The following is a 12,317-nucleotide window of genomic DNA, read 5'->3' as shown; positions in this document are numbered from 1 at the left end:
TTTGCTCTTGTATTGTCTATAGGCTGATGATCCCCTGAGGTCCAGGTGCATCTTAGGTTTAGTATAGCAGACCTCTGCGTCAGCCCCACTCTGGGAGTTTCCCCCGTTTGCAAGTTGGAGTTGCCTAAGGCAAATCCTATACTCACAGTCTCTGGTTGCCCAGGGAGACAGGGGGTGTGGCTTCAGAATAATTGGTAGTGAACCATATTGCTAGCAAAAGAGGGCTGCTGCTTTATGCCTCATGCAACTGCTGCTCCTGTGTAGCTCCCTTCCGGCCAACCATCCTCTCTCTGCTCCTGTACCCCAGAGTCTGCACTGACCAGCTACAGCCCAGCACTGTCTACACCCCTTGAGCAATCGCCTAAGAGTCTGAACCCCTGGGGGACAGGCCTCTAGACCTTGGAGGGAGAGCAGAGGGGAGCACGCAGAACGCTGGGAGCCTGGGGTTGCGGGCAGAGAACACACACAGCTTTACACAGTTTTATGCCTGGCCGTATTGTCACCAGAAGACAGCTGTCACACTGTGCCTCAGGGAACTGCCACTCTGGTGCAGTACCCTCTCTGCTGACCAGGACTGGTCTCCAGACCTCACTGTGAGTGAAGGGGAGTGCTGGGAGTTCAGAATTCCAGGTAGATACTATATACAGTTTATACAGTTTTATGCCTGGCAGGAGGACGCCGTGACACCCTAGTAGGGGAGGTAGGTCAAGTTTTTAGAGGGTCTCTCCCGTGGTGTGTAGTGGGAGGACCTTTGAACTCTTCCCCATTGTTTGTGGGGCTCTCTGAGCCGTTCTCATGGGGGAGGGGACTCCCATCTGCTTGGTGATGGATTTTGTACCTTTTGTTTGTATCCTTGTGGTCGCAGCTTGCCTCAGTGGGGTTGATGTGCGTTCTTCAACCTTCTCTCTTAGTGCAGCTCAAATCCACCAGGTTACTTGCTGAATTTTTGTCCTTAAACTCTCCTACTGGACGGGAGCCTCTGTGGAAAGCTGGCTTCAGTCAGCCATCTTGTCTCCTCCCCCCCTCCAACCCAATTCTTAACCTGGACAGCTTCGATTTCCCACTCAAGCTGCTACTTAGCCATAGGAGGCAAACCAACACTCCCCTAGGCCCTGTGAAGGGAGGTCCAACTCCACCCTCGGAGTTCTTACAGTCACACCACATCCACACACTCTCACATACCTCTCAACAGACCTGTCAACAATCTAATGCCCAAGGAGTTGATCAGGCTCCTTTTCCACTAAAACTGTAATGGGACCTCCAGATCGATCATACCTTGCCTTACACTTCTCCCTGTGTAAGTACCCGTTCCCGCATGTCAGTTCCTCCTGGTGTTTGACTCCTTGAAGACCTGCCAATGGGGTCCTTTCTCAGCCTAGTTAAGGCGTCTACACAGGGAGGCCAAACTGCCTCCCTGGAGTGCTCAGTGGTTCACGTCACCCAGGCTGATCAGGGGCCCCCACGTGGGTGTCCAAAGGATTGGCAGCAACTACCAGGTGCGTGTTCTCTCCGGGGGGATCTTACTTCCCGGTCAGGGAACCAAAAATGTTGCAGGAAGACAAGGCCCAACAGAGAGAAGGAGCACCCAAACACCACATTTATAAGAGGAAGGGCTTTATTCACCAGCTGGGAGCTTACGGCATAGAAGAATTTCAAATGGCTGTGCTCCCCGACTGCCTTGGTCTTTCTCTTTTTATTGACAGTCAAAAAGTTCCACCCCATGGGTACCCTTCTCATTGGCTAGTTTGAATCAAGCGGGGGATGCTATTCCCACCCCTACAGAACTACAGGATTTCACAGAACTTAGAAATTTCCAAGTTTCAGGAAGTTAAGTTTACAAATTTCCAAGAGCTGAGTCACCATGGAGAGGACCCTGCATGTGTATCTTTGTGGTCTCCTTGAGTAGACCTGTTCTTGTAGACCTCACCCTTCTTGGCTATCCTCTCTCATTATTAATGTACCATAATTGTGAGTTGATCTTTCAGGGAACCAGATCAAGGGAAAAGGACAGGTTTTGCTATGACCCCTACAATACAGATTAGTAGAATAGATAAAAAACACAACCCTAATATCCAATGTCTCCAAGAAAACCATTTAGCTCATAAAGATTCTCATAAACTCAAGGTTAAAGCATGAGAAAAAAATATCCCATGCTATGGAAATCAAAAGTGAGCAGGAGGCCTGGTGTGATAGCTCACACCTGTAATCTTAACATTCTGGGAGGCCAAAGCGGGTAGACTGCTTGATCTCAGGGCTTTGAAACCAGCCTGAGCAAAAGTGAGACCCTGTCTATAAAGAAATAAAACAAATGGCCAGGAATTGTGGTGGGTGCCGGTAATCCCAGCTACTCAGGGGGCTGAGTCAGGAGGATTTCTCAAGTGCAAAAGTTTGAGGTTGCTAATGCTATAATGCCATGGCACCTACCCAGGGTGATAGAGTGAGACTTTGTCTCAAAAAAAAAAAAAAGTGAGCAGGAGTAGCTACTCTTAGATCAGATAAAACAGATTTGAAATCAATAACTGAATAACTTTAAAAAAAAAAGACAAAGATAGCCATTATATAATGATATAGGGATCAATTCAACAATTAGATCTAACAATCCTAAATATACATGCACCTAACACCAGAGTCCCAGATTCATAAAAGAAATACCACTTGATCTAAGAAAAGAAACAAACAACATATTAATAGTGGGGCACTTCAACACTCCAATGTCAAAACTGGACAGCAAAGAAACACTGAATAAGACAGGACTCTAGAACAAGTGTACTTAACAGACATTTTCAGAATATTTTACTCCCAAAGTATAGATTTATGTTCTTCTCATAAGAACATGGGACATAATTATCCAAGATAGATCATATGTTAGGCCACTAAACAAGTATCAAAAAATTGATAAAAATCAAAATAATACTATGAATTGTCTCAGACTACAGTGGAATAAAACTAGAAATCAATTCTAAAAGAAATTTTCAAAACCATACAAATACATGCAAATTAAAAGGCATAATACTAAGTTAACTTTGAGATCAACAATGAAATGAAGGTGCAAAATTTAAAAAACATTTTTTAAATTAAAAGACGAACTAACAAAATCTCTGGGGTAAGTTAAAAGCAGAGCTCAGAGAGAAGTTTATAGCACTAAATACTTCCGATTAAAACACAGAAATATCATAGGCTTGATGCCTGTAGCTCAACGGCTAGAGTGCCATCCACATACACCAAAGCTGGCAGGTTTGAATCCAGCCAGGCCTGCCAAACAACAATGACAACTGCAACAAAAAAACAGTGGCCACTGTGATGGTTGCCTGTAGTCCCAACTACTTTGGAGGCTGAGGCAAGATAATCACTTAAACCCAAGTGTTTGAGGTTGCTGTGAGCTGTGATGCCGCAGTACTCTACCCAGGGTGAGAGCCTGCGACTCTGTCTCCCCCAAAAATAAATAAATAAAAGACAGAAATATCACAAATTAATAACCTAATGTCACACATTGGGGTTCTAGAAAAATAAAAACAAACCAAACCCCAAGCTGGTAGAAGACAAGAAATAACAAAAAATCAGAGGAGAACTAAATAAAATTGAAACAAAAAAGAACAATATAAAGGATCAAGAGAACAAAAATTTGATTCTTTGAAAAGACAAATAAAACTGATATACCACACAAAAAAAATAAAAAGAAAAGAAAAGAATTGATAGACCACTGGGTAGATTAACTGAGAAAAGAAGAAAATGATTGAAATAAGGTCAATCAGAGATGTAAAAGGAGACATTATATCATGATATCATAGAAATGCAAAAGATCTTCTGAGACTACTATGAACACCTCTGTGAACACAATCTAAAAATTCTAGAGAAAATGAATAAATTCCTGCAATCACACAACCTCCCAAGCTGAGTTGTAGAAAAATAGAAATTCTAAACATACCAACAAGTAGTGAGAATAAATTAGTAATAAAACATATGCTTCCTCCCCAGAAAGCCAAAAACCAGATCATAGTGATTCTTACCAGACATACAAAGAGGAACTGGTACCTGTCCTACTGAGACTGTTACATAAGATTAGAAAGAGGAAATCCTCTCTAATTCATTTAATGAAGTCAATACCAACCTAATACCAAAGCCAGGAATGAATACAACAACAACAAAAAGAAAACTAAGGGCCTGATTAGCATCTATCCAAAAACAATCAAGAAAACACTAGCAAAACAAACCCAAGATCACATGAAAAGTATAGTTTACCATGACAAGTGAATTTCCTCCCAGGGATACAAAGATGGATTAACATATGCAAATCAAGATGTGATTCACTACATAGGCAGAATTTAAAACAAGTATCATATGATTATTTCGATAGATACAGTAAGAACATTCACTAAAATCCAGTGAAGGAGCTAAGGAAATTTCACTCCAAAATTGACTACTTGTATAAAGAATATTTTGAATTAAAGGCCATTCACAATCAGAAAGCATTTGGAAGGGGCTTCTTCTCTATCTACATAAAACCTGACCAATGTGATCAAAATATCAAAGGGGCAAAACTAACTTTCTTTGTTCACCCTGAAGGCTAGCAGACCTACTGCAAATTGTTTAAAACATAATAACTGTCTCTCAGGTTAATTTACAAGTCAATTCATTTCCCCCCATCTATTCATCCTTCTTAGCATTCACCTGCTGCTCCTGTACTCCACATTCTCCCCCTCCCTTCTAAGAGGCATCTTAAAAGGTATCGGGCCATCATTAAAACATTGGGAGATGAATCCTTTAATTCTCCCCATGTGCATGATATTTGGAAATAAACATTTCTCTTACTATCCTGCCTTAATTGTGAGTTGGTCTTTCAGCCACCTTTTGGGGGGAAAGGGCACATTTCCCCTCACCCTACGCCAGCAAGTGTTAATGATAAAAAACCCTCAGCAAAATAGGCATAGACAGAATAAATACATACATCAACATAATAAAAACTACATATGATGTCAATGGAAAAGAAGCCATACTTGTAAAAATAATTTAAAGAGGTTCATGCTGAGCCAAATTTGAAGACTATGACCCAGAGCCACACCCAGGAAGCCTTGAGCAAGTGGACTCCCAGTTATGGGTTTGCAGTTTGGTTTTAGGAGATAGGAATTACAGGTGAAGTTATAAATCAATAAGCAGAAAACATACATTGGTTTGGCACAAAAAGCTGGGACATCTGGTGGGTTGGGGCTCACAGATTTATACGTGGGTTTAAAGATTCTTTACCTGATAATTGTCTGGAAGAGTTAGACTTTGGCTAAAAGACCAGGAGTCAGCAAAAAGACATGCTTAAGGTAAAGGGTTTGTTAATCGGAGACAAAGCACTGGACAGACTCAACTGGTTTGTTGTGTATATTGAGGACGCACAGGTAAGTCTTCCACAGCCTTTGGCTGTTGTGAGTCACAGAGGGCATCTCTAATAAGAGGAGGGAGCATGATGAGACATGTCAGATTTCCTCTCTGCTGCCTAGCAACTCAATATAAGGGATCCCCTTGGCCAAGGGGGGGGGTCCATTCAGTTAGTTGCTGGTGGAGGGGGACGTAAGATTTTATTTTAGTTCACAAGACAAACCCCTTCCAAATCCTTTCTGATTGTGAATGGCCTTTAATTCAAACACTATTCTGAATGAGATAAAGTTAAAAGCATTCCCAGTAAGAATTGAGACCGGACGATGCTCACTCTCACCACTTCTACTCAACATAGTGCTGGAAGTCCCAGCCAGAGAAATCAGGTAATAGAAAAAAATAAAGGACACTCAAGTCAGAAAAAAAAAAAAAAAGTTACACTATCCCTGCTGCCAATGAGATGATCTTAAATCTAGAAAACCGTAAAGCCTCCTCCAAAAGACTCCTAGAATTAATAAATAAATTTAATTATCTCAGGTTACAAAATTAATGTACACAAATCAGTAGCATTTTTATACACTAATAAATGCTAAGGTGATCATCACATCAAAAATTCAATACCATTCACAATAGCTACAAAATAACATAAAATGCCTAGCAATACATTTAACCAAGGAAGTAAAAATCTCTAAAGTAAGAACTAGAAAACACTAATGAAAGAAATTGTAGATTACGTGAATGACAAAACACTGGAAGAATCAATATTGCTAAAATGTCATATTGCCCAAATATGACTTACAGATTCAATACAATTCCCATTAAAATGCCAACATCATTTTGGAAAGAATTAGAGAAAAAAATCCTAATTTTCACACGGAATCACAAAAGAGCCCGACTAGCCAATGCAATCCACATCTGGAGGCATTACATTTCCAATCTTCAAATTATACTGCAAGACCATAGTAACCAAAAAAGCATGATATTAGTACAACAATAGACACATAGATGGAGGACACAGAGTTCTGAATAGAGACTCAGAACTATACATAAATAGTAAAGAAAGGCCAGGTGTTGTGCATGACACCCTTAATCCTAGTGTTATGCCCAGAAGTTCCCCCAGAGATCACACAGCCACACGAGCCAAATTTTCAGGGGAGTCCTTTATTGGAGAGCCGACTGACAACTGCCTCAGTGTCCCAAAATGAAGTTTCTGAGAGCAGCCCCTAGTTGTGTGTGGCTGTGTGTGTCTCTGTGTGTGTATCTCTGTGTGTCTGTGTGTGTTTGTCTCTGAGTGTCCGTGTGTGTCTGGGTGTGTGTCTGTTTATGTATCTGTGTGTGTGTCTGTATGACTCTGTGTGTGTGTCTCTGTGTGCCTGTGTATGTCTGTCTCTGTCTTTGTGTGTGCCTTTGTCTGTGTTTGTGTTTCTGTGTGTTTGAGTCTGTGTGTTTCTTGTGTGTCTTTGTGTGTGTCTGTGTCTCTCTTTGTGTCTGTGTGTGTGTTTCTGTGTGTCTAATTGTATGTTTGTCTGTGCCTTTGTCTGTGCCTTTGTCTCTGAGTGTGTGTGTCTGTCAGTTTATGTATCTGTGTGTGTGTCTCTGTGTGTGTCTCTGTGTGTGTGATTGTGTGTCTGTGTGTGTCTCTGCATCTTCCTCTGTGTGTCTCTCTGTATGTGTCTGTGTGTGTGTGTGTGAGTCTCTGTAATATGTCCCTCTGGGTGTGTGTCTCTGTGTTTGGGTCTCTATTTGTGTCTATGTGTGTGTCTCTGTGTGTGTCTGCGTGTATTTCTCTACATGTGTCTTTGTATGTGTCTGTGTCTGCATCCCTGTGTGTGTCTGTGTGTCTCTGTGTGCATGTCTGAGTGTGGGTCTTGTCTGTGTCTCTATGTGTTTGCGTGTGTGTGTCTGTGTTTGTCTCAGAGTGTCTGTGTGTGTCTGTATGTGTGTCTATGTGTGTGTCTCTGGGTGTGTCTGTGTGTGTGTCTATGGAGGTGTCTCTGCGTATGTCTGTGTATGTATCTCTGTGCGTCACTGAGTGTGTGTCTCTGTTTGTGACTGTGTGTCTCTGAGTGTCTGTATGTTTGTGTTTCTCTGTATGTCTGACTGTGTCTGTCTTTCTATGTGTGTCTGTGTGTGTCTCTGTGTGTATTGCTGTGTGTGTGTCTGTGAGTGTGTCTTATGTCTGTATGTGTGCCTATGTGTGAGTCTGTGCGTGTCTCTGTGTGTTTGTCTGTGTGTGTGCGTGTGTCTGTGTGTCTCTGTGTGTGCCTGTCTGTGTCTCTGTGTGTCTGTGTTTGTGTTTCTGTGTGTTTGAGTCTGTGTGTTTCTTGTGTGTCTTTGTGTGTGTCTGTGTCTCTCTTTGTGTCTGTGTGTGTGTTTCTGTGTGTCTAATTGTATGTTTGTCTGTGCCTTTGTGTGTCTGTGTGTGTGTCTCTGTGTGTATCTCTGTTTGTGTCTGTGTGGGTGTCTCTGTGAGTGTGTCTGTGTATATGTCTGTGTGTCTCTATATATGTGTCTCTGTGTATGCCTTTGTGTGTGTGTGTCTGTTTGTGTGTCTCTGTGTATGTCTGTGAGTGTGTCTGTGTGTGTGTACGTGTGGTTGTCCATTTGTTTCTCTCTGTGTTTCTTTGTGTGTCTGTGTGTCTCTGTGTGTGGCTCTGTGTGTCTCTCTGTATATGTGTGGCTCTGTGTGTGTCTCTGTGTTTGTGTCTGTGTGTGTGTCTGGGTCTGTGTGTGTATCCATGTGTGTCTGTCTCTGTGTGTGTCTGTGTATCTCAGTATGTGTGTCTCTGTACCTCTGTCTATGTATGTATCTGTGTCCATGTCTCTGTGTGTCTCTCTGTGTGTGTCTGAGTGTGTTTCTCTATGAGTGTCTGTCTTAGTGTTTGTTTACCTCTGTGTCTGTGCCTCTGTGTGTGTGTCTGTGTGCGTCTGTGCATGTCTGTGTTTGTCTGTGTGTGTCTCTGTGTGTGTCTGTGTGTTTGTCTCTCTGTGTGTCTGTGTGTATGTGTGCATGTCTTGTGTTCTCTGTGTGTCTGTCTCTGTGTGTGTCTGAGTGTGTGTCTGTGTGTGTCTATGTGTATATGTGTATGTCCTTGTGTGGGTCTTTGTGTGTGTCTTTGTCTGTGTGTGTGTCTCTGTGTGTGTCTGTGTCCCTGTGTGTGTTTGTGTGTATCCGTGTATGTGTCTCTGTGTGTCTCTCTGTGTCATGTGTGTGTCTGAGTGTGTCTCTGTGTATGTCTGTGTGTGGGTCTGTGTGTTTGTATCTCTGTGCGTCTGTGTGTGTATGTGTGTGTCTTTGTGTTCTCTGTGTCTGTGTCTCTGTGTATGTCTGTGGGTGTCTTTGTTTGCATCTGTGCTTCTGTGTGTATATGTGTGTGTCCTTATGTGGGTTTTTATGTGTGTCTCTGTGTCTGTGTATGTCTTTGTGTCCTTGTGTGTGTTTTTATGTGTGTCTCTGTGTGTGTTTTTGTGTGTCTGTGTGTGTTTTGATAGAAAAGTATAAAATTACTAGAAGAAAGTGCAGGGAAAACACTTAAAGAAATTGGCCTGGGAGAATATTTTCTGAGAATGACCCCCAGGCAATTGAAGCAACACCAAAAATACATTACTGAGAAATGATCAAATTTAAAAGCTTCTGCACAGCCAAGAACACAGTGCATAAAGCAAGCAGACAGCCCTCAGAAGATATTTTCAGGTTACGTCTCTGACAAAGGTTTAATAACAATAATCCACAGAGGGAGCGGTGCCTGAGGCTCAAAGGGGTAGGATGCCAGCCCCATATGCCAGAGGTGGCGGGTTCAAACCAGCCCTGGCCAAAAACTGCAAAAAAAAAAAAATAATAATAATAATCCACAGAAACGCAAACATATTAGCAAGAAAGAACAAGTGATCCCATCTCAGGGTGGGCAAGGGACTTGAAGAGAAACTTCTCTACAGAAGACAGGTGCATGGCCTACAAACACATGAAAAAAATGCTCATCATCCTTAATCATCAGAGAAATGCAAATCAAATCACTTTTAGATATCATCTAACTTTAGTAAGATTATTCCACATCCCAAAACCATAGATGTTGGTGTGGATTTGGACAAAAGGGAACACTTCTGCACTGCTGGTGGGAATGCAAACTAATATATTCCTTTTAAAAAATGTTTGGAGACCACTTAGGGATCTAAAAATAGACCTGCCAATCCTTCAATTCCTCTACTAGGTACATATCCGGAAGACCAAAAATCACTTTTTAACAAAGATCTTTTCACCAGAATGCTTATTGCAGCCCAATTCATAATTGCTAAGTCGTGGAAGAAGCCCAAGTGCACATCAACCCATGAATGGATTCATAAATTGTGGTATATGTATGCCATAAAATATAGCCTTAAAAAAGATGGAGACAAACAGCACCTGTGGATCAGTGAGTAGGGCGCTGGCCCTGTATACCGAGGATGGTGGGTTCAAACCTGGCCCTGGCCACATTGGAACTAGAAGTAGCCTGGTCTATTGTTGTGGAGGGTGCCTGTAGTCCCAGCTACTCAGGAGGCTGAGGCAAGAGAATCACCTAAGCCCAAGAGCTGGAGGTTGCTGTGAGCTGTGATGCATAGCACTCTACCGAGGGTGATGGAGTGAGACTGTCTCTTAAAAAAAAAAGGGGGGGGACTTTACCTCTTTCATGTTTACATGGATGGAGCTGGAACATATTCTTCTTAGCAAAGTATCTCAAGAATGGAAGAAAAAGTATCCAATATACTCAGCCCTACTATGAAACCAATCTATAAGCATCCACACTTCCATATGAAAGCTATAACCCAACTACAGATGAAGGGGAAAGAGGATGGGCAGGGGAGGGAGGAGGATGGCTAGAGGGAGGGTAATTGGTGGGACCACACCTATGGTGCATTTTATAAGGGTACATGTTATATCTACTAAGTGTAGAATATAAATATTTTAACATAATAACTAAGAAAATGTGGTGAAGGTTATGTTAACCAGTTTGATGAAAGTATTTCAAATTACATATAAAACCAGCACATTGTACACCATAACTGCATTAATATACATAGCTATGATTTGAAAAAAAATAAATGAATGAATAAATACATAAATTTGACTTGATGAAAAATTTTAAATGTGTTTGTCAATGGACACAATCAAAGAGAGAGAAAGTCAAACACTAACAGAAGAAACACATGCTGATCACATATCTGAGAAGGCTCTACTATCTCATGTATAATAGAAAGTCTCACAACTGAACATAAAAGCAACCACCCTGTCATGGTGCATCATGGGCAGAGGGAAAGCAAAGCCAGCATCCTAGGCCTTTCCAACTAACAGGTCTTGGCTGGGCTGTCGCTGTCCTTTGTGGTTCTAGTGAGCTGACCCCACAACAAATCCACAGTGGAAGAAATGGCCACAGATTAAACTGCCAAGGAGTCCCTGTCACTGAAGTCAGCACTTAGCCAAGGTGAACAGCTGTCCTGTGGAGGAGCCACCGGGGAGTGAAGGGGTCCTTCTGTTGAGGACAGCAGCAGAGAAGGGGTGGGGAGCCCAGTGTTCTTCCCAGGGTCCCCTGTTGGGCATCCCAGACCTGAGCGAATCCACCCCAGGGGCAGTAAGGGGCACTGTGGGGCTGCCCAGCTGGAAACCAGCCACCTGTTCTCTGCTGGGGGCCTGGGGCTCACTGTCCAGGGGACAGACTGGCTGCTTAATCTTAGTCCCAGGGAGGCTCAGGCCAGGCCCTGCCAGCCTCATGTAGAGAAATCTCCGTGCCCAGGGACTGGGAGGCCATGTGAGGGGAGGGGACTGATTTGAATGAAAGGCCTCTCAGTCCCCACAGGGGGAAAGTAGGTACAAGAGACAGGGGCAGCTCTGAGGCAGCTGTGGATCCCCAGGAATCAGAGCTGACAGGAATCTCCACCATGGCCTGTGCCCCTCTCCTGCTCACCCTCCTCACTCTCTGCCCAGGTGACAGGCCCTGGGAAGCAGAAGTGCCTGGGTGGGGTACACCTGGTTGATTTCTCCCTTTCATTTTGAGAGCATGTGGTGGAAAATGACCCCAGACTACCTCTGTGTGTCTCCATCTCTTCTGTTCCAGGATCCTGGGCACAGTCCAGACTGACACAGGAAGCCTGGGTGTCAGCGTCTATGGGAGAGACGATCACCCTGTCCTGTACTGGAAGCAGCAACAATGTTGGAAAGTATAATGTGGGCTGGTACCAGCAGATTTCTCCTGGTGCCCCCCAAACTGTCATGCTTGGAATTTCACGGCCCTTAGGAATCCCTGATCAGTTCTCTGGCTCCAATACTGGCAACACTGACTCCCTGACCATCTCGGGCCTCTAGCCTGAGGATGAGGCTGTTTATTACTGCTCATCATGGGATGATAGCCTGAGTGCTCACACAGTGCTCCAGACACATGGAGAACTGAGACAAAAACTGCCCTTGGCCTCCCGTGAGGTAAATAACCCCATGACTGCCTGTGACAAATGCAGACGATGACTGTTGCCAACCCTGTGTTGTCAGTGTTAGAGGAAGTGAGGTTGAGCACATTGCACCTTCTAATTGTCAGTGGGGTTTTTTCCCACGTAGTATTCATTTATTAAAAATAAGAGGGCAGCGCCTGTGGCTCAGTGAGTAGGGCACCGGCCCAATATGCCGAGGGTGGTGGGTTCAAACTCAGCCCCAGCCAAACTGCAACAACAACAAAAAAATAGCCGGGCGTTGTGGCGGGCGCCTGTAGTCCCAGCTGCTCGGGAGGCTGAGGCAAGAGAATCACGTTAGCCCAAGAGTTAGAGGTTGCTGTTAGCCGTGTGATGCCACGGCACTCTACCCGAGGGCGGTACAGCGAGACTCTGTCTCTACCAAAAAAAAATAAATAAAAAAATAAGAGATATACTCGACATACTATAAAAGGTACAATTAAATCGTTTTACTATGTACACAGAATTATTCTTCCACCATCATA

General features: G+C 43.4%; 1 protein-coding gene across 2 annotated transcripts in view; it reads left to right on the top strand.

Annotated features, from left to right (window-relative positions):
- The window catches only part of LOC128579623 (rho GTPase-activating protein 15-like), a 100,286-nt gene extending 88,793 nt beyond the window's left edge, over positions 1-11,493 (top strand). For both annotated transcript variants that reach the window (XM_053581602.1, XM_053581603.1), the window contains exon 5: positions 11,448-11,493. In XM_053581602.1, the coding sequence (XP_053437577.1) occupies positions 11,448-11,471 (24 nt within the window). In that variant the 3' untranslated portion in view covers positions 11,472-11,493. The remainder of the gene's footprint in view (positions 1-11,447) is intronic.
- Positions 11,494-12,317: the final 824 nt, after the last annotated feature.

The sequence above is a fragment of the Nycticebus coucang genome, unplaced genomic scaffold (assembly GCF_027406575.1).
Source record: "Nycticebus coucang isolate mNycCou1 unplaced genomic scaffold, mNycCou1.pri scaffold_90, whole genome shotgun sequence".
NCBI classification, from domain to species: domain Eukaryota; kingdom Metazoa; phylum Chordata; class Mammalia; order Primates; family Lorisidae; genus Nycticebus; species Nycticebus coucang.
Note: the sequence above shows the minus strand (reverse complement) of the source record. Positions and strands in the feature narration are given on the sequence as shown.